The sequence below is a fragment of the Leguminivora glycinivorella genome, chromosome 21 (genome assembly GCF_023078275.1).
Source record: "Leguminivora glycinivorella isolate SPB_JAAS2020 chromosome 21, LegGlyc_1.1, whole genome shotgun sequence".
Classification (NCBI taxonomy): Eukaryota; Metazoa; Arthropoda; class Insecta; order Lepidoptera; family Tortricidae; genus Leguminivora; species Leguminivora glycinivorella.
Window position 1 is genome coordinate 2602398 of NC_062991.1, and position 25642 is coordinate 2628039.

At 34.9% G+C, this 25642-nt stretch overlaps 2 protein-coding genes across 3 annotated transcripts in view; one reads left to right on the plus strand and one right to left on the minus strand.

The window, feature by feature from the left end:
• The window catches only part of LOC125237362 (calsyntenin-1), a 572807-nt gene that overhangs the window by 198632 nt on the left and 348533 nt on the right, over window positions 1-25642 (plus strand).
• On the minus strand, window positions 21819-23555 carry LOC125237365 (acanthoscurrin-1-like). 2 transcript variants are annotated; one of them, XM_048144371.1, is made up of 4 exons: window positions 23487-23555; window positions 22758-22857; window positions 22585-22724; window positions 21819-22226 (listed from the first exon to the last, which is right to left on the minus strand). In XM_048144371.1, exons 1-4 carry the CDS (start codon window positions 23496-23498, stop codon window positions 22077-22079), a joined length of 402 nt encoding a protein of 133 aa, XP_048000328.1. In that variant the 5' UTR covers window positions 23499-23555; the 3' UTR covers window positions 21819-22076. The 2 variants fall into 2 exon arrangements, with proteins under 2 accessions (XP_048000328.1, XP_048000327.1); XM_048144370.1 differs by having other exon boundaries at window positions 22585-22857.

Genomic DNA, 25642 nt, shown 5'->3' on the forward strand with positions numbered 1-25642 from the left:
AATGTACGAAATGTCATTTGATATTTGCCAGTCGCTTTTCGGCGAAGGAAAACATCGTGAGGAAACCTGACTGATTCCAGTAAGGCCTAGTTATCCTTCGGGTTGAAAGGTCAGATGACAGTCTCAGCTTTCGTAATTAATGCGTACGCCAAAACTTGGGATTAGCTGTCAAAGCGGACTCCCGTCGTGAGCCGTGGCAAAAGCCTGGATAACGCAAGGAGGATGATAAGTAGGTATGTTATATTCGTACATTTCTGTACGATTGATACGTGAAAGGGTTGTTTACAAGTATATTTGGATATAAATAAACCATAATACGAATCGATAAGATAAATTTATCAAAATAGCCGACGCTGTGAAGCCCTGAGGGTATTCCGGAGTTCGCCTACACTCATTACTTGGGTAGGTAAGTGCGATATTTTGGGTCCGATACGTCCTTCAAATGTTCAAGAAAAGTATACCTTATCTTAAAGGTCGGACATGTCCAGTAACTAGTTAGCACATTATTGCTATTAAGACGATACGGTAGGGGTCAATTCTCCATACAAACGCTCTCGACTATTTCCTCCCTGGTTGTTGAAGATAGAGCAATGATTTTTTCAACACAGATTGTTATTATTTTTATCTGTGTCGGACCGTTTTGATTTTTTTGATATTCTGCTTTTTAAAGATTCTAGAGCCAATCAAAAAATTCTAAAAACGGCCTTTTTCATTGTGGCGCAAAAAAAGGTGTGATACTCAAGATTGGTAACAATGAACCAAAAAAGCTAAACGGTCCGACATAGATTATTTCATTGTTATTTAGATTCTCAAATTTCGCTCCGATTGATTAAGTTTTGAAGGAGGAAAGAGTCGAGAGCGGAACCTCGATTTTAAAGATTTTTTTGTAATATCTTTTGACTGAGTTGTTCTTAATGGACAATTTTTTTTCGATAAATCTATATTTAAATCTATATTTTATTTATTTAAATATTTTTAAATATGTATGAGTCTCACGGGAGTTTTATAGTTAAAATCGATAAATCTAGTTAATAACACTTTTATATTTAACTAAAATTCCCAAGTTGAAAGGGGGGCTCCTTTCCATTTTAGCATTTTCGCTACCGTATCCTCTTAAAATAGGAGCGCAACTGTCTATTTTTTAATATTCCATTTTTCCATTAAGCATATTTAGATTATTATGGTAAATAAAAATATACACCTTAAAGGGTGCATTTGCACCAGAGATGTGCTACGATACGTTGCTATGGATGTGTCTGATATCCACCGATCAGTTTAGTCGGTAGCGCTATGCTTTGTGGAACAATGAACATGATGGTGGATATCAAACTGGATGTGTTTGTAGCGCATCTTTGGTGGAAAAAATACACTATTTGAGTTTTTGTGGCGAAATGCGCGCCATCTCGTGTGGAGTAGTTGTGTTGTTAAGGCTGAGAATTCTTTCGCTCGATGTAGGTACTATTCATATTTGAACTAGATGGCGACACATGTCAAGGATACGAAACAGAACCGAGCGAAGCTCGGTTTTCCAGATATTTTACCAAAATCGCCGTTCGCCGTGCCCAACACCGCCACCAACGCCGGCGTGCGAGCGCCGCTGCGTCGCATATGCGACACTTACAATAAGAGTCTCGTCTCGGTCGATATCTTTAACACAACCAAGATTCAGTACAAAAAGCAAATCCTTCAAATAATCCCAGAGGAATGATAAGGATGATAAGACTACTTTTGTTAGTTTTTTGTTTGTTCTATTTTACTTAAAATTACCAGTACCGTTACCATGGGCTGCCCAAGTGAGAGCCGTATTACTTTACTCAGAATGTTAGTGAGTTTACGTTTGTTTACAATATATTGTGCCTAACTTCACGCCAAAGAAGCTGCTTCTATCCCTTTCTAAGTTTATCAATAAACGGAGAAAGAACTATAGGCGAATGCTACGCCTCTGGTGTTTACGCGATGGAACTAAAATCATAAGTAAATGTAATTTACCTATCGAAATCTGTCAATATAGGCTCTACTGCAAATTTCGAAACATACGCACTGAGGGATTCTTCCTCTTTCACTTTATACTGATAAGAGTAAAAGAGACGCATGTCCACATTTCGATAACTTCGGTATTCGGTAGTAGGCCTCAAACCATAGGCCAAGTCATTCTGACGTGACATTTCTGTCAAGTTATACAAAAATCACACGGAATTTTCACGATTATATTTGCAGTTTTAAATAAAATTATGACTAACATATTGCATTAATTTAAAATATTACGTGAAATTCAAGATTAGCTAAAATTGAATAAAAAGATAAACCAGTGAACAAATCAAATAAGGTAATGAGTTACTTTTGGCCATCATTTTGTACTATTTATAATTGAGATGATTATATTGCTCAAAGCAGTTTTTGGTTTCAGAAAGATGACGGAAGCTATTATGATTGAAATCAATATTTCCGAACAAACCCGTATGGTATTCAGTCAACATGGAAGATGGTTCAATTGATATTAATACTGTGGCACTCTGGCAGTTACGCTACTCAAAACCTTAGGGCAGCAGAGGGGAGCAGTACCAATTTATAGGTGTTTTTGTTCCGCGATGCACTTAATGGTATTATTGGCCATGATCATCACAGGTATATGTATAGAAATGCTCCAATAAACGAAAAAACCTCAACTCCAAAAAATAATCCTGTTACTAAAATAAAGTATTTCATTAATTGACTGTTTATTTGTGATGTTCTCGAGTACTAAAGAAATAGAAATATTTTTTACAGAAAAAGGGTACATAGCATCTTATATAGACTTAGCTTTTGCCCGCGGTTTCGCTCGCGTACTAAAAGAATTCTTATTCAAACATACAAATAATAAAATTTTCATTTGGGTCCGTAGGTTTCTATGCAGACATTTGTCTGCGTTTTTTTCGATTACTCATATTACTATTGTTTTTAAAAAAGAAATAAAAAGTACTTTCTCGTATTATCGTTTACAATTACCGATTGCCGACCGATTACCCCTATCCCTATCCCTAACCCTACCCCTATCCCTATCCCTATTAGGGTTTGCTCCCGGGAAATACCGGTACCGAAAGTACCGGGAATTCCCGGGATTTTCAGCCAAGCAAAGAACCGGGAAATGAATTTGAAGGCTGTTTTAAACCCTATAATTTATGAATTTATTATGCACACTATTGGCGCTTTGTAAATAATTTGTAATTGTTCAAAAATACTTCTTTTCATTCATAAAACATCGTATTGTGTAGTTACTAAATAGTCATAAGTTTAGCATTTCAATATGTGCAATATTACTTTTATGATTAACAAAGTAATTGTTATTCCTGTAATTGTTTCTTCTGCTGTATGTTGTGGCCGATGGCCAAGTTGCCAATGCTCCCAATAAATTAAAAAAAAAATTAGCTTTGTCAATTTTAACACAAGGACTTAGCTGAAATGTCAATCGTTGACGCTAAACCATGGACTTTAAATCTATGCGCTAAACGCCGATCGAAATTCAGTCTAAGCTACGATTAACGATGTTATCATAATCGTTTGTGCATTTGGCTACGTGCCCTGCCAAAAAATTAGATACAATTTTTACTTGTTTCAAAATGCTTTTTCTACTCACTTTTGTATCAAATTATAATCTTCATATACACCCCATAATGGCCTAATCGCCTTCAAAAGTTCTATACCTTACCTTAGACTTTGTCGTTACCTATGTCGATGTCGTTGTAATTGATGTTTGATATGTACGTAAACGCTGAATTTTAGGTTTTTAGTTTTCGTTTCACGTCAATTTATTAAATACTTAGCCTGTTACTCAAGAATATTACAAAATAAACAAAGTCACAGAATGAGATACTTTATTTCAGTAATAGGATAATTTTTTTGAAGTTTTTTCCTTTGGTTCACTTCTAATATATACCCACGAGATATGGTGTTATGGTGACTATAGGTATATACAAGTATTGTGCATTGAGGAACTAACATGCCCATGAATTGGTACTGCCTGCTGCTGTAGGTAATCAGTTGATTCTTAACTGCCTCATTCATTATCAATTTGAACAATCTTCTACGTTGGGTTTGCTGAATACCATACGGCTGGCATGGAAATATTGTTTTCAATAATATCTTCTTTTTCTGAAAGCAACCAATATAATCATCTCAACTGTAGCTAAACAGTACAAAATGATGAATAAATATACCTAACTCATTACCTTTGTAAAAGTATCAAGCACTGGTTTCATCACTGGTTTATCTTTTTATCGAACTACTGACTAACTGTTACATTTAAGCTATTCTTTAATTTCACGTAATATTATACATTAATACATATCAGTCATAATTGCATTTAAAATTGCAAATATAATCGTGAAAATGTTGTAGGATTGTTATATAATTTGACAGTAATGACACATCAGAGTGAATTGGTGGTTTACTTTTACGTTAGTGATTGTCATGATTACTCACGTAAAGTATTGAGTTTTCACTAGAGACTGTCAAATAGTTCTGGTTCTATTGACTTCATACAATCAGAAAGAGAGCGCCTTAGCTGTAAAGTTAGGAACGTATTAAAAACCCGGAGTAAACACGTTAATAACTTATGGTACCGATGAAAATTTTAGTACGTGAGCGTTTCCGCTTGGAGCGCTGTTCAGTTTTTCCATACATTTTCCGTAACTCTCACTGAAAACGTAACGTATTTTTTCACTTAAAAAAGTCATGGTAAGGCTACTGAACTAACTATAGTTAGATAAGTTTTTACTTAAGTTATTAATGTTATTCTCTAAGCCCTTTTTCCTTTTCTTTAAGTATGTGTACAGTTATATACCTATATTATGCTGTATGTCACGTAATGTTTAGGTACTATTCGGTTACTTGCCAAACAATAACATAATTGTTTAAATATAACATAATAGTTAATGCGTATAATTTTAGACGTAAACTCAATGTATCAATGTATGTCTCGGTGAGACCTGATGTGGAGGTAAATGCATGTTTACCATATAATTTAGCTTTTATACAAAAGTATGTACATTTAACTCTGTTTGTTCTCCTAATAAATAAATAAATAAAATAAGCGACGTTGTTACGCCCCGAGGGTGTCTCGCCTACGCTCATATTTTTCAGATTAGCCTAATGACGTATGTGCTGATGGAATCCTAATGGATGTTTTTGTCAATGTACACAAATATTTTTCCTATTTTACGATGTTTAGTTTCTCATATGGCCTAAGTTTTACTTTACGACAACTTTGGGTAGACGACATCCGGAAAATTGCGGGTCACAATTGGATGAGACTAGCTCAGGATCGGGGCAAGAGGGGCCTATGCTCAGCAGTGGGCGTTAAAGGGGTAATATGATGATATTGATGATTATGTCGATGTGATAATGATGATTACTGCTATTTTATTTTCTAGATATGACAATACGCAGGCATCTTCTGGGCGGGCTCACTCCATCGTAGGCCACGTCTTTATCTTTGGCTAGTCTGTGGCCAAGAGTAAGCCCATTTATAATTTAAAAAAAAGTACGTTTCAAATTTAAACACCATGAATTATCGTTATTTTATGACATTCGCGGGCCTATTTCGTTGTGATTTGTGATCCTGCATATGAAGACGATAATCTTTGGTTCGAATCCCGGTAAAAGTAAGTATATATATTTATGTGAACGACGTCTCTATTTTAATTCGACTCGGAAATTTGGAAAAAGATTGCAATTTTTACGCTCAAAGTAGTTTTATACCAGTTTACGGCTACGGTAAATTCGTGGTAAAATTACCAAAAACTACGCATTTCACATACTACATTAGTTACATTACATACACAGCATGACAGCAATAATAAACTTTGCATATTACTGTCATTAAGTCATATTAGCGCCCTTATGTAATATTCAAGTATGTTATACCTACATTTCTCTCAAGACCAGTATATTATGACTTCTATTCACGTATATTTATTACGGCGTAGGCGAGAGGCTGGCAACCTGTCACTGCAATGTCACAGTTTCGTTTTCTTTCAACCCCCTTATTTGCCAAGAGGGGCACTGAAGCTGTAGTAGTTTCATGTGTTCTGCCTACCCCTTTATGGGATACAGGTGTGATTGTATGTATGTATGTATATTTATTACGGGTTTCGAGTCACAAGTTATAATGGTATTAGCATGATGTTTGGTAAGCCCTTGGGAGGCTAGATGGCGCTGTCTTGTGCGTACATTACGAGAAAAGTTAGTAACGGAGACACATATATGTAAATACATAATTATGTGTTACTGCTATCCTGGTTCAGAAACCCAAATCATGATCATTTGCTTAGGTACAACTACATTACGATACAAGTGCGAAAAAGAGGAACGAAGCGAGTGGCGATAAATTATAAGACGACCTAAGGAGAGTATAGTACAATGTTTTTAGTACATATTTTATGGCCATTTGAAGTAAGTAAGTAAGTAAATATTCTTTATTGCACCATTTTAGCATTTTACATGTAAAAAAATATACAGAATGTTGAGTGAGAGTATAACTAGGTAACAACAGGCGGTCTTATCGCTAAAAAGCGACCTCTGAGCGATGCGAAGTTTCGACCTGACAAGAAAATGTGGTACTTTGCGAACTACAAGTTTCTAATGGAGTGGCAACGCGCATGTGACACTGTTTGAGTTGCAGGCGTCCATAGGTTACGGTGACCGCTTTACATCAGGCGGACCGTATACTTGTTTGCCACCGACGTAGTATAAAAAAAAAAAAAACTACACCGTGTTTTTTTTGTTTTCCGTTAAATTCGACATGTCGTTAGGTTCGTTATCAGGAACCACCCTGTATATCACTTTTAGTTAAATTCGCAAAAAAAATATTTCATCTTTTTCATACATAATAAATGAATTTATTAGTGCGAGAGACCCTTAAGAATAACATTCAAGTTAGAGTCAAGTGATTGACGGCACATGTCAAAACAAATAACATTAGGAATTGGTAAAGTCTGTCACACGGGACCCCTTTCTTTCCCATAAACTTTTTGGTCAGAATTTCGTTAGTCAGAAGTTGTTATTCATATATTTTGTGGTCATAAACATCACTAGTCATAATTTTTGTTACGAATAATGCTTAATGGTACTAACATTAACAACCCATAATATTGGATGCCATAACCTTAAAAGTCATAAAGTTGATGAGTATAAAATTGAAAGGCATAACAATAATTATCCAGAAATATTACTAGGCATATTTTTTGAAGCCCTACTGATTGTTCTGCATACAGTTTTAAGGCATAAACCTCATAAGTCATAATCTTTGTTACGAATAACATTTAATAGTTCTAACGTTAACAACCCATATTATAGAATACTATAATCTTAGAATCAAGAAAGTTGATGAATATAACATTTAAAACGGATCCCTTTGTTAGCCAGATTATCATTAGTCATAATTCTGAAACGGTTTCATTAGGGTCACCTATAGATAGGTTAGGTTAGGTTTGTTTTATGGCAATCCTGAAAAGTTACGCGTTTTTGAGAAAAACCAAATTATGACTAACGAAAATGTGGACAATCGATACATTATACCTTATGACTTTATTGGTAGTCCGCATTTACCTCGCGTCCATTAGAACGGAAATAGGACCCCTGCCCCCCTTCTACTCGTTGACAAAGCCGAATACTACAAAAATCAGCATGCAAAGGAAGAAATGGTGGGAAAATCAGTGAGCTCATTGAGTATTTTAATCCTCATTTCTCAGCTAGGTTCGCTAGTTACCTTGTGTCATTCAGAGCAAAAATAGGAGCCCCGCATCATAGCGAGGCTCCGTCGAATCGCTGGCGGGGCCTAATACTTTTAAAAGCAACATGAAAAAATAAAACACATAACATGTAAAAGACGAAATGGCGGGAAAATCAGTGAGCCCAACGAGAAAATTTTCATTTCTCGGGTAGGTTCGTTAGTTACCTTGTGTCATTCAGAGCAGAAATAGGAGCCCCGCATAGCAGGGCTCCGTCGAATCACTGGCGGGGCCTAATATCCTTAAAAGCGACATAAAAAAATTAAACACATAACATGTAAAAGACGAAATGGCGGGAAAATCAGTGAGCCCAACGAGAAAATTTTCATTTCTCGGGTAGGTTCGTTACCTTGTGTTCCTTATAATGAAAAATAATATAGATCCCATTGAATATTATGATTAAAGTTAATGTGGACAGTAATCATTATTACTTGCGAAAATATACTTTACGACAATTATGACAAACATGTTTATTGCTTTCAACATTAGGTCCATAATACAAAATGCAATTTGATTATTATGCCAAACAATGTTTATGACTAACAATAATGATGACTTGCAAAAATCTGACCTCCAATTTCTGACATTCAACTTTATGACTAATGATAATATGACTATTAAAAATTATGACTAACAACGTTATGGATTGTAAAAATCGGACTAAAAAAATTATGGGAACCAATAGAGACCCCTGTCACACACATGTTCAGTAATTAACTTTATTTTTTTAATAACTCGAAAACCGTTAGAGTTAAGACGCTAGTTTCTTAGAGAAATTAATTGTATTTGATCTAAAGAACCTTCCTTTAAAGTTAACGGAATTCAATAAAAACAGGGTGTATATAGTGCGGGATAAAAACACCATGTGTCCTGCAAATTAATTAATTATAGGATTCACGATATAATCAGTTTACAGTTTTATTTCATCTATGAGAATAATCGAAATTTTAATATTGACCATTCTAATCTGATTAAAAATATGTTGATTCGACGGACCAATAATATCAAATTAGCTGGAACCAATATGATTAATAAGGCCCGGGCCAATATTCAGCCAATATCGGTATTAGCCAGCTGGGAGATATTAAAATGCAAATTCTTTGAATGAATCTGAAAGATAATTCAATTATACAATTTTCCCCTGAAAATAGCTTTAGATTTATCTGTCTTTATTAATAGACGTTTGTTTGTTTATAATGCTCGAAATATCTAGACGGTCAACCAAATCTTGGCACTAAAAAAGGGCCCGAAATTCAGATTTTCGTTGGGAATGAAACCTTCGCTTCTACATTTTCAATATTTTTTTAATGATCTTTCTTTCTTTCTACATTTTGGTTTCAATGGAATTTAAACTTTCATGTTAACAAGTACTTTTTTTTCAAAAAAAAATCGGGTAAATCAAACTAAAAGTAATCAAGTACAAATAACATCAAGATTCCCCAGCAAAAAGTTTGTATGGTGGGCGTTACGAGGAAACTTAGACTCGAGATTGGAACGATTTTAATTGCCAATGTTTATTTATTTTAGATATAGGTACCAGATCCGGAAATGTTATCGGTTTATAAATAGAAAATATAATATTGTGTTCTGAAAATAGATCGTTAGCTTAGGACGATAAAGGTCTCTCGAAGACCTTTTACGTCCCACGGTTGTAATGTTCGTACAGTATACCTTTCGTAAAGTTTTGGGTTTTTAAAAGTCTAAACAAATCAACTTTCAAATCAAGGGTGAACAGGCATATTCTAGGCGAGCTCACTCCATCGTAGGCCACGTCTTTGCCTTTGGATAATCTGTGGCCAAGAGTAAGCCGATTTATATACAAAATACCATAAGGTGCTTCTGGTGACCAGAGGGCTGGCTAATACTTTGCTCAGCGGATCAGCATTGTTATCCAGCGGGGCAATACGGCCAAGCCACCTTATGACCTTACCTAACGACGAGGACTTAAGTATTTTTTTATTTGTAATTTTTATATTACTCTTATTCACTAGGTTTCTAAGTGTAAAAGATCCAAGTTGGTAAATAGTCGTAGAACAATTTTATAATATTTATATGCAAAGGTAGCACATGTCTAAAAAAAAAAAATTAATCTGTTTATTTCTAAGAAACGTACATGCATTTATAATATAGGTACTTAACTGCTAATCTTAAATTGAAAAGATTATTTGAGTTAAGGAGTCTAGTTACATATGAATTGTTATTTATTTTATTTATACATAATTAAGTTTTTTCGTTTTTAATAAGTGTTTTTTCAGTATATAACGAGCTTGGCTACAGGTTCGACTTTCTAATGAGTCTATCAATTCATTTGGGAATCTATTCAGTATCCGCGGTAATGTGCATTTCCATACTCTTCGCCCGTACTCATAGTTAGACAAGTTAAGTAGGTTATGTCTGCCAGGCAAAATAAAATCACCTTTAGTACAGAATACATTGAAAATGAACACCACGAAGTGTCTGAAACAGACCGCAGACGTTAAACATCGCTATCAACAAACACAAAGTGAATTCATTTAAGTAATTGTGGCTGGTTGATGAATTATATTAAGCCTAGTTTTCAAACTTTGAAATTACGTTAGGAAGATGACAAGTCAGTAATCATTAGGAGACAGGAGCTTAGATTTGGTAGGTAAGACTGAAACTAGGGCAACAAAAACACTTGTAGGAAATCGTAATATGTAAGACTCTTATCTCGAGAAAAATAAAATATATCGTACTTTTACTTCAGATGACTTTTTTTCTATCGATCATAAAACGTTTAATTAAGTAACCATGGGCCTATTAAGGTGAACCCATGCAAGGCCCACCTTATTTTACTAACAGATGATGTAATTATTAATGCATTGAATCAACATAATTATTCTTAGATGTTAGGTTTAAATAAAAAACAATGTTTAATCTGACTTTAACCGTATCATAAACTAGACATGCCATTTTAAAAAGCGGGTTTCTGGGCACTGGGCCTTATAAATATTATGGCCAGGGACCTTAATTGACAATGCGATGACATGTTTCACATGTTTGCTATTCTTAACCGACTATAGATTTTTTATCTGTGTATTTCCGGAGTTCCTGATCGCAGTGAAGACACTATTTCAGTGACCTGCCAGTTACGCGTCACCCTATAGTGCAGTCTGGGTGGTCTATTTCTGCCGCCGTTGACATGTCTGGCGGGATTCGTGTAATCAAATATTAATACTATTAATAGTTTAAATCGATTATTTCAGTTTTGCTGCATGATATAATTTAATTTTACGCATTATTCATGCACGAACTATAAATGGTACCTTGTAATATTTTAATTACTGAACACGTGTGTGGCATCCCTTACCACTTCCTTATGTTATTTGTTTTGACATTTGAGAAATATACAATTATACACTACACGTACGTACTGTACTATCAATAGGCTAGTTTCCTACTAGTCAAATCAGCTTCTTTTTAAGAACTGTCAAAACGATTTGCTAATATGGAATTACTATGAAATACTGAGGAGTGACGTCACAGTCAATTCAGTTACATTTTATCTTTCTCTTTGACTTATTAAATAAAAATTATGTTTAAACACAACTACAGTCCATATATGTCTTCTAATTTTGTGGTGCTTTATTTCGTGCACTGCATATTTTTTATTTATTTTAAGTATAGGAAACTAGCCTATTGTAGCGGATAAAACAACGCACCAAAAGTATCTGACATCCTGAATAAGAATAACTTTTCTGAATATGTATTGATAAATCTGTACAGGTTGGCGAGAATGTACAAGTATCAAAATATATCAAGTGTCAAATTCGTAGTAAGACTAAGGTACAGCGGGGCAAATCTCGACTCATTTTTTCCATTATTACACTACGATGTTGAGTTCTACATGTATCCACTGAACAGCTTACCATATGTAACCGATGGACACTCTATTTAATAATGCAAACATTGTAAATATGGAAAAAATGGACCTGTTCCATTTGCCCCCCAGTCGAGATTTGCCCTCTGTACGATACTGTTATTATAATGCAATGGCAATGATCGGTCTTCATCTCAGTAGTTCCCTCATGGCTGAGGATCGTGACCAACAGTGATTTCTCTCCACTTGACGCGGTCTGCGGCCATATGGACTGCCATCTGCATGGAACCACAAGCTTTCTTCACGGTCTCAGCCCACGGTGCCCGATTGATATTCCGAAATAAAATACGCCGATTTTCGTTACGCCGACAACGATTCGCCGACGTCTGTTTTGGCCGAATATCGATTGGAAGATTCTCATTTCGCATAATATTCGTTCGTAAACGGAGTCGGTAGGCAGAAATTTCATACGCCGATTTACTTTTCGACGAATAATCATTTAGTAATTGTAAAAATTGGCCGACACAAAATTGGTCGAAACACAATAGGCCGAGTGATCATTTGTTTTTTTTGGTGAGTTGACTGGAGCCTGGAATTTGCGTACAAAGTGTTCTGCGGATTCAAAAATCTAGTTGTTAGATCGTTTATAAGATTAATTTTAATTCACATTTATTTCATTTACTTATTTATATTACTTATCATGTTCTGATTCTAAGGATTAATTTTAGTAAATTATGTATTGTTGTTTTCAACTCATCAAATTTTTTCATGAACATAATGTTGCCAGTATATGTAAATTATTACCGCAACGAAAAGAATTTCACTTTATACATTGTTTAAGAAGCCCCCCCCCCCCTTCTTCCCGTAGGTGTCGTAGAAGTCGACTGAGGGGTATGGGTTAAATTGTGGCGTTGCCACTGCAATGTCACAATCTGGACTTCTTTCAACTACTTTTTGCCAAGGGTGGCACTGAAACTTAGTAGTTAATGTGCTCTAGCTACCCCTTTATGGGCTACAGGCGTGATTATATGTATGTATGTACGTAAGAAAAAAAGTGTCTATTAAGTGCGTAATTTTTTTACAACAGCGATAATTTATGAAAAATGTCCAATAATAGTTCGGATAATTTGCACAGAAGCGAACTGAAGTGTATGCGAACTAAGATTCTACGTAACGTTATTCGACCAAAGGTGACAGCGATAGTTTGATTATTCGGCTAAATGGCATTCGGCGAATCGTTGTCGGCGAATCAATAATCGGCTAAAAAATTGTCGGAGAATCATTAGGTATAGTGATGGGTAGGACATCATATTAAAATGAGTTTGTATGAGTACCTCATTTTCAAAAATGAGGTGTTACAATGTCTTACTTCAAATGAGGTGAGGTACTGGTACATAAAATTTTACAATCGGCGATTTGATAGACTCAATCGGGCAACAAATTCTAGTATGTATATGTATACTATGTAATAACATCCTTTATACCTATTAAATTTTATTTGCAAATAAATGTTAAGAATAGAACTTGAACAACAGAAGACTGAAATATTATTTAAGAATTCCAATCATTGTAATAAGAAACTACATAAAAAGCAAATTGAGTTGATGGTTCTATGAAACTTTTATTCTATTTTAGCTGTTGATTATTGTTATTTATCGTATGTTATATTCTTGATATCATGGTTTCATTTACAGTTTAATAATTATATATGTCAATTGAAATTGTAACCTTAAAAACTGCATATTTTTAACAAACGTGAGTTCATATTGTTTTCTAATTAGATACCACTTTTGCGTAAAAAGAACTAACTTACCGCTGCGGATATTCTAACAGCAATATTATAGTAAATTAAATGAACACCAACATTCTCGACGCCACCGCCGATCATACTTTTGACTATATTTTTGCACGTAAAAGACACCAAAGCAGAGCCACAAGCGTATTAAATCATGTATAAAATATCACCATTATTGTATTTTGGTGTATTTATTAGTAATATCACTGACACAAATAAATTTGCCACTGAACTTTGGAAACAACAAACAACTTTCACAACTTACTTTTTTCTGTCTGTGTCAACTGACAACGTCAACTGTCTAGGAATTACGTTTCGTTTCACGACTCACGTTTATTATTTGATAATGTTGTCAAAATGTGTACATATTATATAATAAACAATGTTATTTTTATTAACAATGTTTATATACTCCGCGTCATAAATACCTTTTTATGGATAATATTAACCCATATTGTTGTCTCAAGGAAGGCTATAACTATAACGTAAAAACAAAATAGAAATTTCTCTTCTTTATCCGTTGAAGCAATGCGATATGATGTTAAATATTATCCACCTTAAAATATTTTCAAACTTTTAACTTAGACAAAACAACCAACTAAAATTTAACTGATATATTATAGAAATAAGTAAAAATTGCAAAAATAAAATAAACATTTGTCACTAAGAAAAAGGAGAGAAATTCAAATTCAGTGAGACGCTAACTCTTCATGCTTACAAAGTTCATATTTGTTGCATTTAAAATAACAACTACACCTACATAAGAATGTAAATTAAAAAAAATTGAATAATTTAAATAATATTTCGGTCATTAATCCTGTAATGTTGTCAAGCAAACTTCATAAATGCACATTTTGAGTCGTCCTTGGTATTCAAAACGCTTCGAAAACAATTATGTCACCGTCCAGTATAAGAGAGCTCCCTTATTACAAGTGACAACAGTCATACAAATCTGTTGGTCCGATAGGTCACGTTAAACTGGTCAAGTCGGTAGCTCAAGTAATAGCATCGAAACTATCGAATGTCGAAAATCGCGCGCCATTTTGACGAGATGCTTGGATCACAACGACGCAATATGTATGAAAGCTTGCGGCGCTTAAGACTGTTTTCTTTCGAGTCACGTGTAACGTATTTTGGCGAGGCAAATTTTGAGGTATAGCGCGTGTCTGTCTCACTCACTCTTACGGTAAACCTAACTAACTGTTTCACTTTGAAAGGATTTTTGAAGTAATGTTGGTAATGTGACATTGTCGCGATGAGGTCTTCCGGTACAAAGCGATTTCCGGTACAAATCTATCGGTGGACCTTTTGTCTCGGCAATAAAGTTTGTAGTTCGGTGACAGCCTTTGAGGCTTGAGGAGCGCGAGGCGCGCGTGTGACAGATGAGTTTTTGAATGATTTGAAGTTTGTGTGTATTTGTGTGGCATGAGGTGTTTGTGTAGTGTCGACTCTCGCGAGGGAGTTTGAGAACCGCGAGGCGCGCGTGTGACAATGAGTTTTTGAATGATTTGTGTGGCATGAGGTGTTTGTGTTGTAAGACTTGCGCGCGAGGTTATGAGTTTTTACTCATTTTTGAGGTGAGGTGAGTTGAGGTGTGATGTAATACATTTTTTCCGTGTGAAGTGCTGCGACAAATCAACAATATGAGTGGTACAAATGAGGTGCCTCATGAGTGAGGAACTCAACACTAATTAGGTAGCCCTCAGCCCACCTTATCGGTATTCCACCCCTGGAGCGTCGGCCTTCGACTTTGCCGAGCATAGGGTAAACTCGCCTCATTCGGTGACACGCCTAATTTGGTGAAACAATCAAAAATCGTCTTTGAGAATAGTGCTTCAAAGCTTGTATCACCGAATTAGGCGTGTCACCGAATGAGGCGAGTTTACCCTAATGTTCCTTTGGAGAGCATGGTTGGAACGCATGATATGCCCGAAGAACCTGAGTATTATCTCCTGACAAATAGTGAACGATACCTAAATGCGGTTTTACGAATTATCGTATGCACGAGTACACTGCAAGTGCGAATCATGTTACAAGTGAAAGGAATCTGAAGGTCTAGGAGTGGTTTAGGTCTAGACTAGCGGAATTCCTAACTTTATAGTCTAGGTAAATGCTTAAGTATTGATAGCATTTTGTGGTCTCAGGATTAGTAGATTATTTTCATATAAAATATTTAACTTGGTATACATAATCGTACTATTTAAGTATAAACTGAAAAAAATATATAAAGAAAAAAGACCAAGGCCTTTAATAAATGCGATAAGGTCCTTTCAATCTGACATTCTTACAGAAATTTGAGGCATACGTACTCCATGTCCTGAAAAAAAAGGGTCTTGACAGACAGACGGACGGACGGAGAACAAAGTGATCAAATAAGGGTTCCATTTTTTACAAGCTTTTATTCTTAGTTTGGGTCAAAACGTAGAAAGCTAAATTTGACCTATTTCCCGGTTTCTGATTGATCTGAAATTTTGCACACATAATTATGTAAATCACGTGACAATGCAATATTATGGTATCATGAAGCTGATCTGATGATGGAGCAGAAAGATGGTCATAGGAACTCTGTTATGAAACGTCGTATCCCCATCGAGTAAGGGGTTTTTAGAAACGCCTCGTAAAGCAGCAGATGACTGTTGAAAGAATGGTACAGTCGGCGATAAAAGCTTGTTCCAAAAATGGAATTTTTGCAAAAAAACTTATTAGTTATTTCTTTCGAGGTACGGAACCCTAAAAATACCATATGTACTGTAAAATCAGGTTTACTCCTCGTTGTAGATCGTAAATATTTACAAACATTTAGGTACGCGTGTTCTATTAAAACTTCGTGTAAAAAGGTCAATGGCTTCCCGTAACATAATCTAGAGTACAGAATGCGCGACCTGATTACCTATTAAACTCTTTTAGACGTTAACTCTTTGTGATAAAATTGAAAATTGTTCGTTACGGGATTCAGGTGAAGGCGAAATATTAAAGTTTTAATGAGTGTTAGTTAATGTTGTACTTTTTTGTCGGAATTTGTTTTGAATTGAAGGGTTTTTGGTAAAAAATGCGATCCAGCCCTGTAATCCTTTTGGGGTGTTATAAATTAGGGAAAAAATGGCTTAAGAAATTCCGGTTATGGAAAATGGTGAGAAAGTAGCGCAATTTTATATTATACAAAAAATTATAACTGCCCAGTTCAGTTATATAGGTACTTATACAATCCTGTGTAAATAGGCTAGTTTCCTATACTTAAAATAAAATATGTTATGCAGTGCACGAATTAAACACCACAAAATTAAGAAGAAATATATGGACAGTAGTTATGTTTAAACATAATTTTTATTTAATAAGTCAAAGAGAAAGATACAAAGTAAGTGAATTGACCGTGACGTCACTCCTCAGTATTTCATAGTAATTCCATATTAGCAAATCGTTTTGACAGTTCTTAAAAAGAAGCTGATTTGACTAGTAGGAAACTAGCCTATTGAGTTATATGTACTGTCAACCAATTGGAACCCTAGGCCACTATACAACCATGTCAAATTGACAAGCAGTAAGAGATTTCTTACAATCTGATTTATAACTTCACTGTGACATAGTTCTACAGTGGCCTAGGGTTCCAATTGGTTGACTGTACTTATAAGAGAGTCTAGTGTAGGGCGTTCAAATAAAAAGTGTAATTCTTGGCATTGATTATATCCGGTCCAACTTATATTTACTCGTATCAATAGGTACTAATTTTTAACGTATATGCCATGTATATGAAAGGTCGAATCGTAGTAGTTATGAATTATGAAGTGACTTGACATGAACGTTTAAGTAACTTATTACCTACTCTATGACAGGTACCTAATGTACTAGGTAAGTACTAGTTTAGTTGCCATACTATCATAATATGTATTACTGCCGAATCCTACACCGGGGCAAACGACGCAACGGAGCCACGCTGTTACGTGATCGCCCAAATCATATTGTTTAGTTGTAATACTTTTATTGTTTGTTTTTTTTTTATGATCTTATTTACTGTTTCTTTTTAATTTAAGTTTCATGACATGACGCATTGGATTTATCTGTAATGTCATTGAAATATGTTTTTAAATAAATCCATGCTAATATTAGGGCATTTGCAGAATTTGGCTCCCCCCAATTAGCGAAAGTTGGTAACAAAAATTAACTCACTGTCAGTTTTGTGACGATAATTAAGCATGAAATTTCAATAAAAATATTGTTTTTGTGTTAATTACATAAACTTTAAGCGATAATCTACATTCAGAATGTGAAAAAAGTAAATTTTTAGTCAGATTTCATGCTTAATTGTCGTCACAAATCTGACAGCGAGTTAATTTTTGTTAACAACTTTTGCTAATTGGGGGGACCCAAATTCTGAAAATGCTCATTATAAATGGGAAAGTGTGTGTGTCTGTTTTTTTGTCCGTCTTTCACGGCAAAACGGAGCGGAGCGACAAATTGACGTTTTAAGTGGAGATAGTTGAAGGGATGGAGCGTGATATAGGCATTTGTCTCTTCCCAACCCCCCATTTCTTTAAAATGGGGAGCGGAAGTTTGTATGAAGCATTTCAAAAATAAGAACAGGCTGCACAAGTACTCACCTCCATTTAGTTTTAAAATAAATCAACTATTCAGAGCCGGTCAAGAGTCGCATCAGTCGCATGACATCAGTCTGCCCATACTCGGCAGTTGAATGTTGATGGTGATTCACATGCATTGTTCGGTTCAAACTTGTCTGTGACAATTTACATAGATATGGGTACAGTAAACCCCTTCGCTTCGCCTAGGACAACTATCTTCGACCAGTATTGTAAAAAAATTACTTGCGGCTTAGTTTTTAGTGCATTTTCTGCAAACTGAGCATTTCTTTTTTTTCGCCACTTTTATGAAATGCGATATTTAAAAAAAATATATGCTATTTCTATTTTCTACTCAGAATCACTAGCTTTTTCAATCCTAGTAGTTAAAAAAATTGTCCCATACGATTTTTTCTTATTTTGTTACCATTTTCCGTACATGTTGCGTGGGGTAACAAAAGAGGAAAGCAACAAAAATGTATGGAAATTCTGGGACACTTTTTGTCTCCCAATGAGATTGAAAGTACTCGTGATTCTGAGTACAATTGACCTAAAATTCCCTAAAAAATCAAAATAAAAAATGGCAAAAAAAAAAGAAATGCTCAATTACTGGTATTTTTTATTTTGGTAAATTATGCGAAACCTGGACCATTAAACTGGTCATTTAAACTAGTATAAAGCCAGTCGAAGATATTTTATGTAGATATCTTAGGCAAAGAGACGACCCGATTGTTCTTCAAAAACATTGAATTTTTGCCGAATGTAATCCGGATGCAGACCGGAGGTAGTCATGGGAGCTTTCTGATAAAGGAACACAAACTTGGGAGTTTTATAATACTTATTTGAGATTATTGAGCGAATATTTGACGATCTTACCCCTTTACAAAGCCTATCCAATATCCATTCTATTACTCTATTATAATACAAAATCGCTTGTTATGAATGTACATAGGTATTTTGTTGTACAGTTTCATTAGTTTATTTATTTGGTCTTATATTACATATTTTATTGCGGACCCAAGGCTCCCATGAGCCGCGGCAAATGCCGGGATAACGCAAGGAGGATGATTTCATAGTTGATTGCTCAAAGATTGTACCTAATCGTTTGTTGACTTTGGTTTACAAACTCATTTATTCGAATTTAGGTACCTAATACAGTCACACACCGCCAATATCGTCGCACAAAAGGAAGGCTGCATAAATATATCTGACATGTTCGTATGGCTCTAGAAATAAGATTGAGGTCTCATTTAAAAAAAATATATGCTATTTCTATTTTCTACTCAGAATCACTAGCTTTTTCAATCCTAGTAGTTAAAAAAATTGTCATGTCTATGTCTATGTCTATGTGTTTGCGGCCTTATTTTTGTGTGATGTTATTGCCGGAACTACAGATGTCATATATATCAAGATCAAGCAATCTCTATCTACTTAGCGTGTCAAATGAACTTAGTAAAATCGACTGAGTTGTCCGTCTTTATTCGATGCTTGCAGCTTTCGGGCGTCAATTTTTGTAAGTTGAAGTCAACAAAAACATTAAAAATCACTCGTGACGTGATATTTAATTGCAACAACACAAAAATTATGAACACTCAAGGGCCTGAGACATATTTATAATCACAGGCAAGTAACAACTTCAGTACAACATCTCACGCTCGGCCTCTATACAAATAGATGAAGTTTCTTCTATCTAAATCTAGTTCTGTGCCGGTAACTGTACTTAGGTACATATTAGGTATCCTTCCACAAATGAAATATATTTGTAATAAATGTTTCTTTCTTTCAGGTACTTACCTCACAATCAGTAAGTTACTCGTAGAAGAGTCCTCGAGCCCGCGCAAGTAAATTGGATTTTTTTAATTCCACAGAGCAAGTTCGCATTGAAACAGTCGCAACTCGTAACGAAGTTGAAAGTATTACGTGTTTGGGGAAATTTTTCGAGTGTATTGTTTATGTTTTATTTCGATCTGCAAATACATAGAGCAAATACAGGGTGGGGCCTGTCATATGATATGAGCAAACAATGAAAATAATTTAAATATGCAAATTGCAAACGATGTCAATTTTGTTCAAAAACTTTTAATAATTAGATTTCTCTTTTTTTAATACAATTCTTTATCAGATACAAGTAAGTTATGCACAAGAAAGACAAAAACAATGGAAAATGAGCATTTCTTTTTTTTTGCCAATATTTTTTTTTATCGTTTTAGGGAATTTTAGGTCAATTCTACTCAGAATCACGAGTACTTTCAATCTCACTGGGAGACAAAAAGTGTCCCAGAATTTCCATATTTTTTTTTACTTTCCTCTTTTGTTACCCCAACATGTACGGAAAATGGTAACAAAATAAGAAAAAATCGTATGGGACAATTTTTTTAACTACTAGGATTGAAAAGGCTAGTAATTCTGAGTAGAAATAGCATATTTTTTTCTAAAATATCACACTTCATAAAAGTGGCAAAAAAAAGAAATGCTCAAAATCAAAATCAAAATCAAAATCAAAATAATTTATTCAGCAAATAGGCCACAGGGGCACTTTTACACGTCACATGTACATAGGTATTTAAAAAAATATTTAAAATTGAGTTGAAATTACAATTGATACTATTATATACTAATTCTAAGTTCTAACTAAAGTTAACTCTATACAATTAATTAGAGATGTAGAAGGTCTCTAAATGTCGAATTACAACCAAGAACTACACTAAATTTTAATATAAAAAGTACAAATAAAAAAAAAAAAGTCTAAAATTACTTTAGAGGTGCAAATGACTCTAAATGTCACAACTAAAAATAAAATGTATATCTACTTAATCTAATTCTCCTTAGAGATGTATATGGTCTCCATGAGTCAAAATCATATATTTAAAATATTCACTAAAAGAAAGGAAACAAACGACAACCGAACAAAGTGTCCTAATTTAATAAAAATTAGAATTAAAGTTACTAAGTTATAACAGCCCCAGTAAGCTTAAACAGACCGGTCTTCACAGACGGCACCCGTTCACGAGTATGACGCGTATCTCATATATACATATTAAATAATACCATCAACGTTGTCATCATTAACGTTTTTTATCACGTAATTAACATAACAAATTCTCAGTATATATTTCAACTAGGTTTTGCCCGCGCCTTCGCTCGCGTTTGAAAGTGACAATGAGTAGCCTATGGCACTGTTCATCCCTTCAACTATCTCCACTTAAAAAACATTACAAATCTTCGCTCCGTTTTACCGTGAAAGGCGGACGAACAAACAGACACACACACTTTCCCATTTATAATATTATTATGGATACTATCTAATAATTTAATAGTGTAATTATCTGTACGATATTTGGTAGCACTAGCAGTATTACGTGAAATAATTAATTATATTGAATATTATAATACTATTACTGGCTTAATTATATTTTAACGATTTCCATGAATAATGAAGTTAATGTCTGATGTGATGATGCTTTGGTATAATAATTTTATTTTAAATAGTTAATTAAATTGAAACCTGTGTGGCGACGGGTTAAGAATTTCACCACCCCCTTCCCGTGGGTGTCGTAGAAGTCGACTGTGGGATATGGGTTAAATTGTGGCGTAGGCGAGAGGCTGACAACCTGTCACTGCAATGTCAGAATTTGTATTTCTTTGAACCCCTTTTTACCAAGAGTGGCACTGAAACTTAGTAGTTCATGTGTTCTGTCTACCCCTTTATGGGATAGAGGCGTGATTACACCAATAAAGACATCAGTGAGCTCAAAAAAGCGTATGTTGCATTTGGGTACCCAACGATGATTCTTGAATATATAATTTTGTTGATCACATCTAAAAATCAATGAAATTGCTATAGATATATATAAATAATACTTTATTGATTCATTTCCTATCGTTTTTTTTTACAAATCAGGCAAATTTCCAACAGAAAATATGTCACAATAACATTTGAGCCCAAAAGTCCTACACTTTTCAAACTGTAGTTGTTGATCCTGTCTGCAATTTTGTTTCTTCTGAAGATGTTTCCAATGTATGTATTTCTGCTACTATAGAAATCTTTAAATCTTCAACAATATACTTCAAATCTTCATTGGAAATTCTGCCATCATCATCATCTACTTTCCGACCAGCGAGTTTCCGAAACCACTTCCTCCGAAGCCAGACGATCCCCCTCCAAAGTTGTTGAAGCCACCACCTCCTTGCTGAGCCCCGAAGCCGGAGGAACCGCCTGATGCTCCACCGGATGACTGCTGGGCTGAGGTTACCTGGAAATAATAAATTTGATTTAAAAATGTTTTAGGAAATTATTTCGTGCGTCTCTGAACGGGGCATTGCACACTATTATTGAATGATTATCATTGTCAAGCCCTGTTTAAGAATTTGGAACATATTCTTGTTCCATTTAGTCCAGTTTGCACTAGAAAATTCTACATTTAAATCGGTAAAGAAAAAGTTCGGGAAGGGACAGAAATTTAAAAGACTCATGAAGCTGTAGATTTAGATATACCTCTCAAGAAACTACCTATAACTATAGATCATAATTAGATATGCAAAGTTACTAGCACATTTTGTTTTACTTAAGGGATAGAATATATTTAAATAAATAATTGTGCAATATCTTACCTGATGGAAGCTGCTCTGTTGTCCACCTTGCTGGAATCCTTGCTTTCCACCTCCCACCGATGATCCACCTCCGAACCCTGAGCTGCCGCCGCCGAACTGCTGTCCAGCACCGTACTGGCCGCCTCCGATGCCTCCCATGCCTCCCATACCTCCCATACCCATGCCGCCCATGCCCATACCACCGATAGGCATACCCATGCCTATGCCACCTCCGTAGGCCATGGGGCCGTATGGCTTGGCTGAGACGGCCACGGCGCAGACAACGGTAAGCAGCTGAAATAAACAAAGAAAAATGAGGATAGAACGATATTTCTATAAGAAATAATAAAATTGGTCCGAAGAGAGATCCTAGAGGTACACCAGATTAAATTTAGACAGAAACTTTGGCAGTTAATAAGATATATGTTCTATAATGTTGAATTTTGGTTAGATATTAACAAAACAAAAGCAATTAATTTATTTAAATGATTGAATAATGACTAATATTTCTAATTAATTATCAGACTTTGATTAACAACACAAATGCAGAATGCACGAGTGACTCAATTAATTAAGGATTTATTTAAAGCATTCCTCACGAAAACTTATCCAAAGCCTAAGTATGAGCTGGAGTAATTTTTTAAACGATTTTAATTTTACAAAACCGACTAAGTAGTTATAAAATCTAATGAAATACTAGGTTATTACTGATTTTCCAAGGAAATTGAGTCAGACCAAGCTAAGTTGGAAACAATTTAGAAAGCCTAGCCTGACTCAAGTTTAAAGTAAACGTCATAATTGCATAGAACTTTGTCGTTTCAAATAACATTTGCACCGGCAAGGCTGTCAGAACAACTGCCAACTTTGACATGGTATAACTCAATATTTCTTGAGAGATCAATAAAATAAAAACTTTGACTCACCAGGAACTTCATGTTTCTCGTTCGACAACTCACAACGAAATGATAATTTTGTCTTCTCTGCCCATTCTGTTATAACTATCTCCACTACCTAATGGCCCTACGTATTTAACAGTATTAATATCTCTAATTGTTTCTCAGATTTGCCTTTTAATAACACGTTTCTCTTCGCCGCTTAATTACTTCAATAGTCTCTTTGTTTAATAGGCTTTAAATATATTGTTATCTTTGTGGGTTTTTTAGTTTTTGGGGATTCCAGGTTTCCGTGAATCGTTGTGTTAGAAGCGTGGAATGTACCAGGGGGTAATAATTTTGTTAAAATGGTCTTTTTAAATACGTGTATCGGAAACATTTTGTTTTATAAGAGTATTAGTCGATTCGTAGTATTAAGACCGTGTTGTTTTTAGTTTTTTGTGTGCGTGATTGTTCTTATCATTTTGTGTTCTGTGAAATGAAGTGATTATTGTAGAAGTTTTATTTTGTACCTGGTTATGTGTTTTCCTTATAGGGTAGTGACATTTGCCTGTTGTTTTTTTCAACCACTGTGCAATTTGTGTATACCTAAGCGTAATAGTAGTTCATTTCTCATATGTTTGTTATATTTATGTTTTATTGCAACATATATTTAGGGAAATAGGATAAATTGATTATTTCCAGATGAGTACCTATTAGAACTATACAGCGTGTGGATTCCATACGGGCGAATAATAGGTATAATCAGTTATAGTATCTGATCATACGAATCCAATAGGATAATAATTTCGTTAAATAGTGTTATTAATTAAGAGTAATTGATTTTTTAAATCCGGCCAAACAGCAATATACGCCGTCCAACTTTATTTTAACATAACAAGTAATTAACTGTTAGTTAACAAACATGCAAACATTATTTTGATGTCTTTTTGAAATAAACCCTAAATTGAGGTACCTAGCTTGATCGGAATAATCTTGGTGTCGGAAAGATTCTTCAAATGAAATGCGAAATTATTTACTGTACGAGGCAGTGCAAATTACGTTAGTTATCATGCTAATACCATTCTTGAATCCTAATTTCACTATCCAACTACTTGCCTTACTTACCAGTTAAACCATCATTCAATTTTACAATTAAGTAGTCATTTTCTGATGATTCTTGTATTTAATTGTATGGAAACCCGCATTTATTAAATACAAGAATTTTTGTATTTAATTGTATGGAACACTTCGTGTCATTATCTGTTTTGATAATGATTTATTCCTCCTCAACACGAAGAGGATTGATTAGATTTATTCTACAACATAATCAATCTCTAAGGAGTCCAGTCATTGTCTAATTGACTTTTAGGTTTAAATTTAGGTATTAAGTAGAGATAAAGACTGATTGATTGAAGAAAATCATTTTCTGGTTTCTGCTTTCCTGATATAATTTGTCATGTTGCCGTCAGTTATCAAAATAATTGTTGATTAAAATCGGTTGAGTAGTTGAGGAGATAATTGGTAACATTCGTTTGCACAAACAAACGCACAATATCTCACCCTAAACGCATAAATACCTTCTCCGTGCCATCGTCGATAAAAATGCCGCGACCAACGAGTTTTCCTCCTAATAAACTCGTGGATATGATCGTGATTTACGCTGAAACTCAACGGCCGAAGAGCGTTTTTCGGACCATCGAACCCCGCGAAACCCTAGAATATACCCAATTATTTCAGCGTATTCACAAAGATCTCCATGCCTATCACTATCCCATTATTTGCAACGTTTATTACTTTGTACATTGATCCGATATATTGATTGATATGACGACCGGTCTGGCTCAGTCGGTAGTGACACAAATAAATGCCCTTACCGGGATCTGGACCCAGGTCCGTGGCTTATCAGGCATAGTCACTACCAACTGAGCCAGACCGGTCGTCAAATTCCGGGCATCGAATTTGCTTTGAATTAATTACACATGAACACCACGTTTATATGTTTTATTAATTAACAAAGCATTAAATAACACTAACATGACAGGAGTCTTAAACGTCATGTCATAATGACGATTAAGTTGGTACGTAATTGACGTGGACGTAATACATTGCGTGCTGAATTGTTACGTACAAAAAAAAATCTCTCTTTCTCTCTTTAGCCTGTTTCTACCCTTCGGGTGTAGGCCTCCTTCAACATGCGCCACTCG

What these genes read in the sequence shown, in the direction of transcription:
- LOC125237365 (XM_048144370.1), bottom strand. An exon ending in AACAGAGCAGCTTCCATCAG is followed by an intron (nt 22,227 to 22,584) that starts GTAAGATATTGC and finishes TATTATTTCCAG; the next exon opens with GTAACCTCAGCCCAGCAGTC.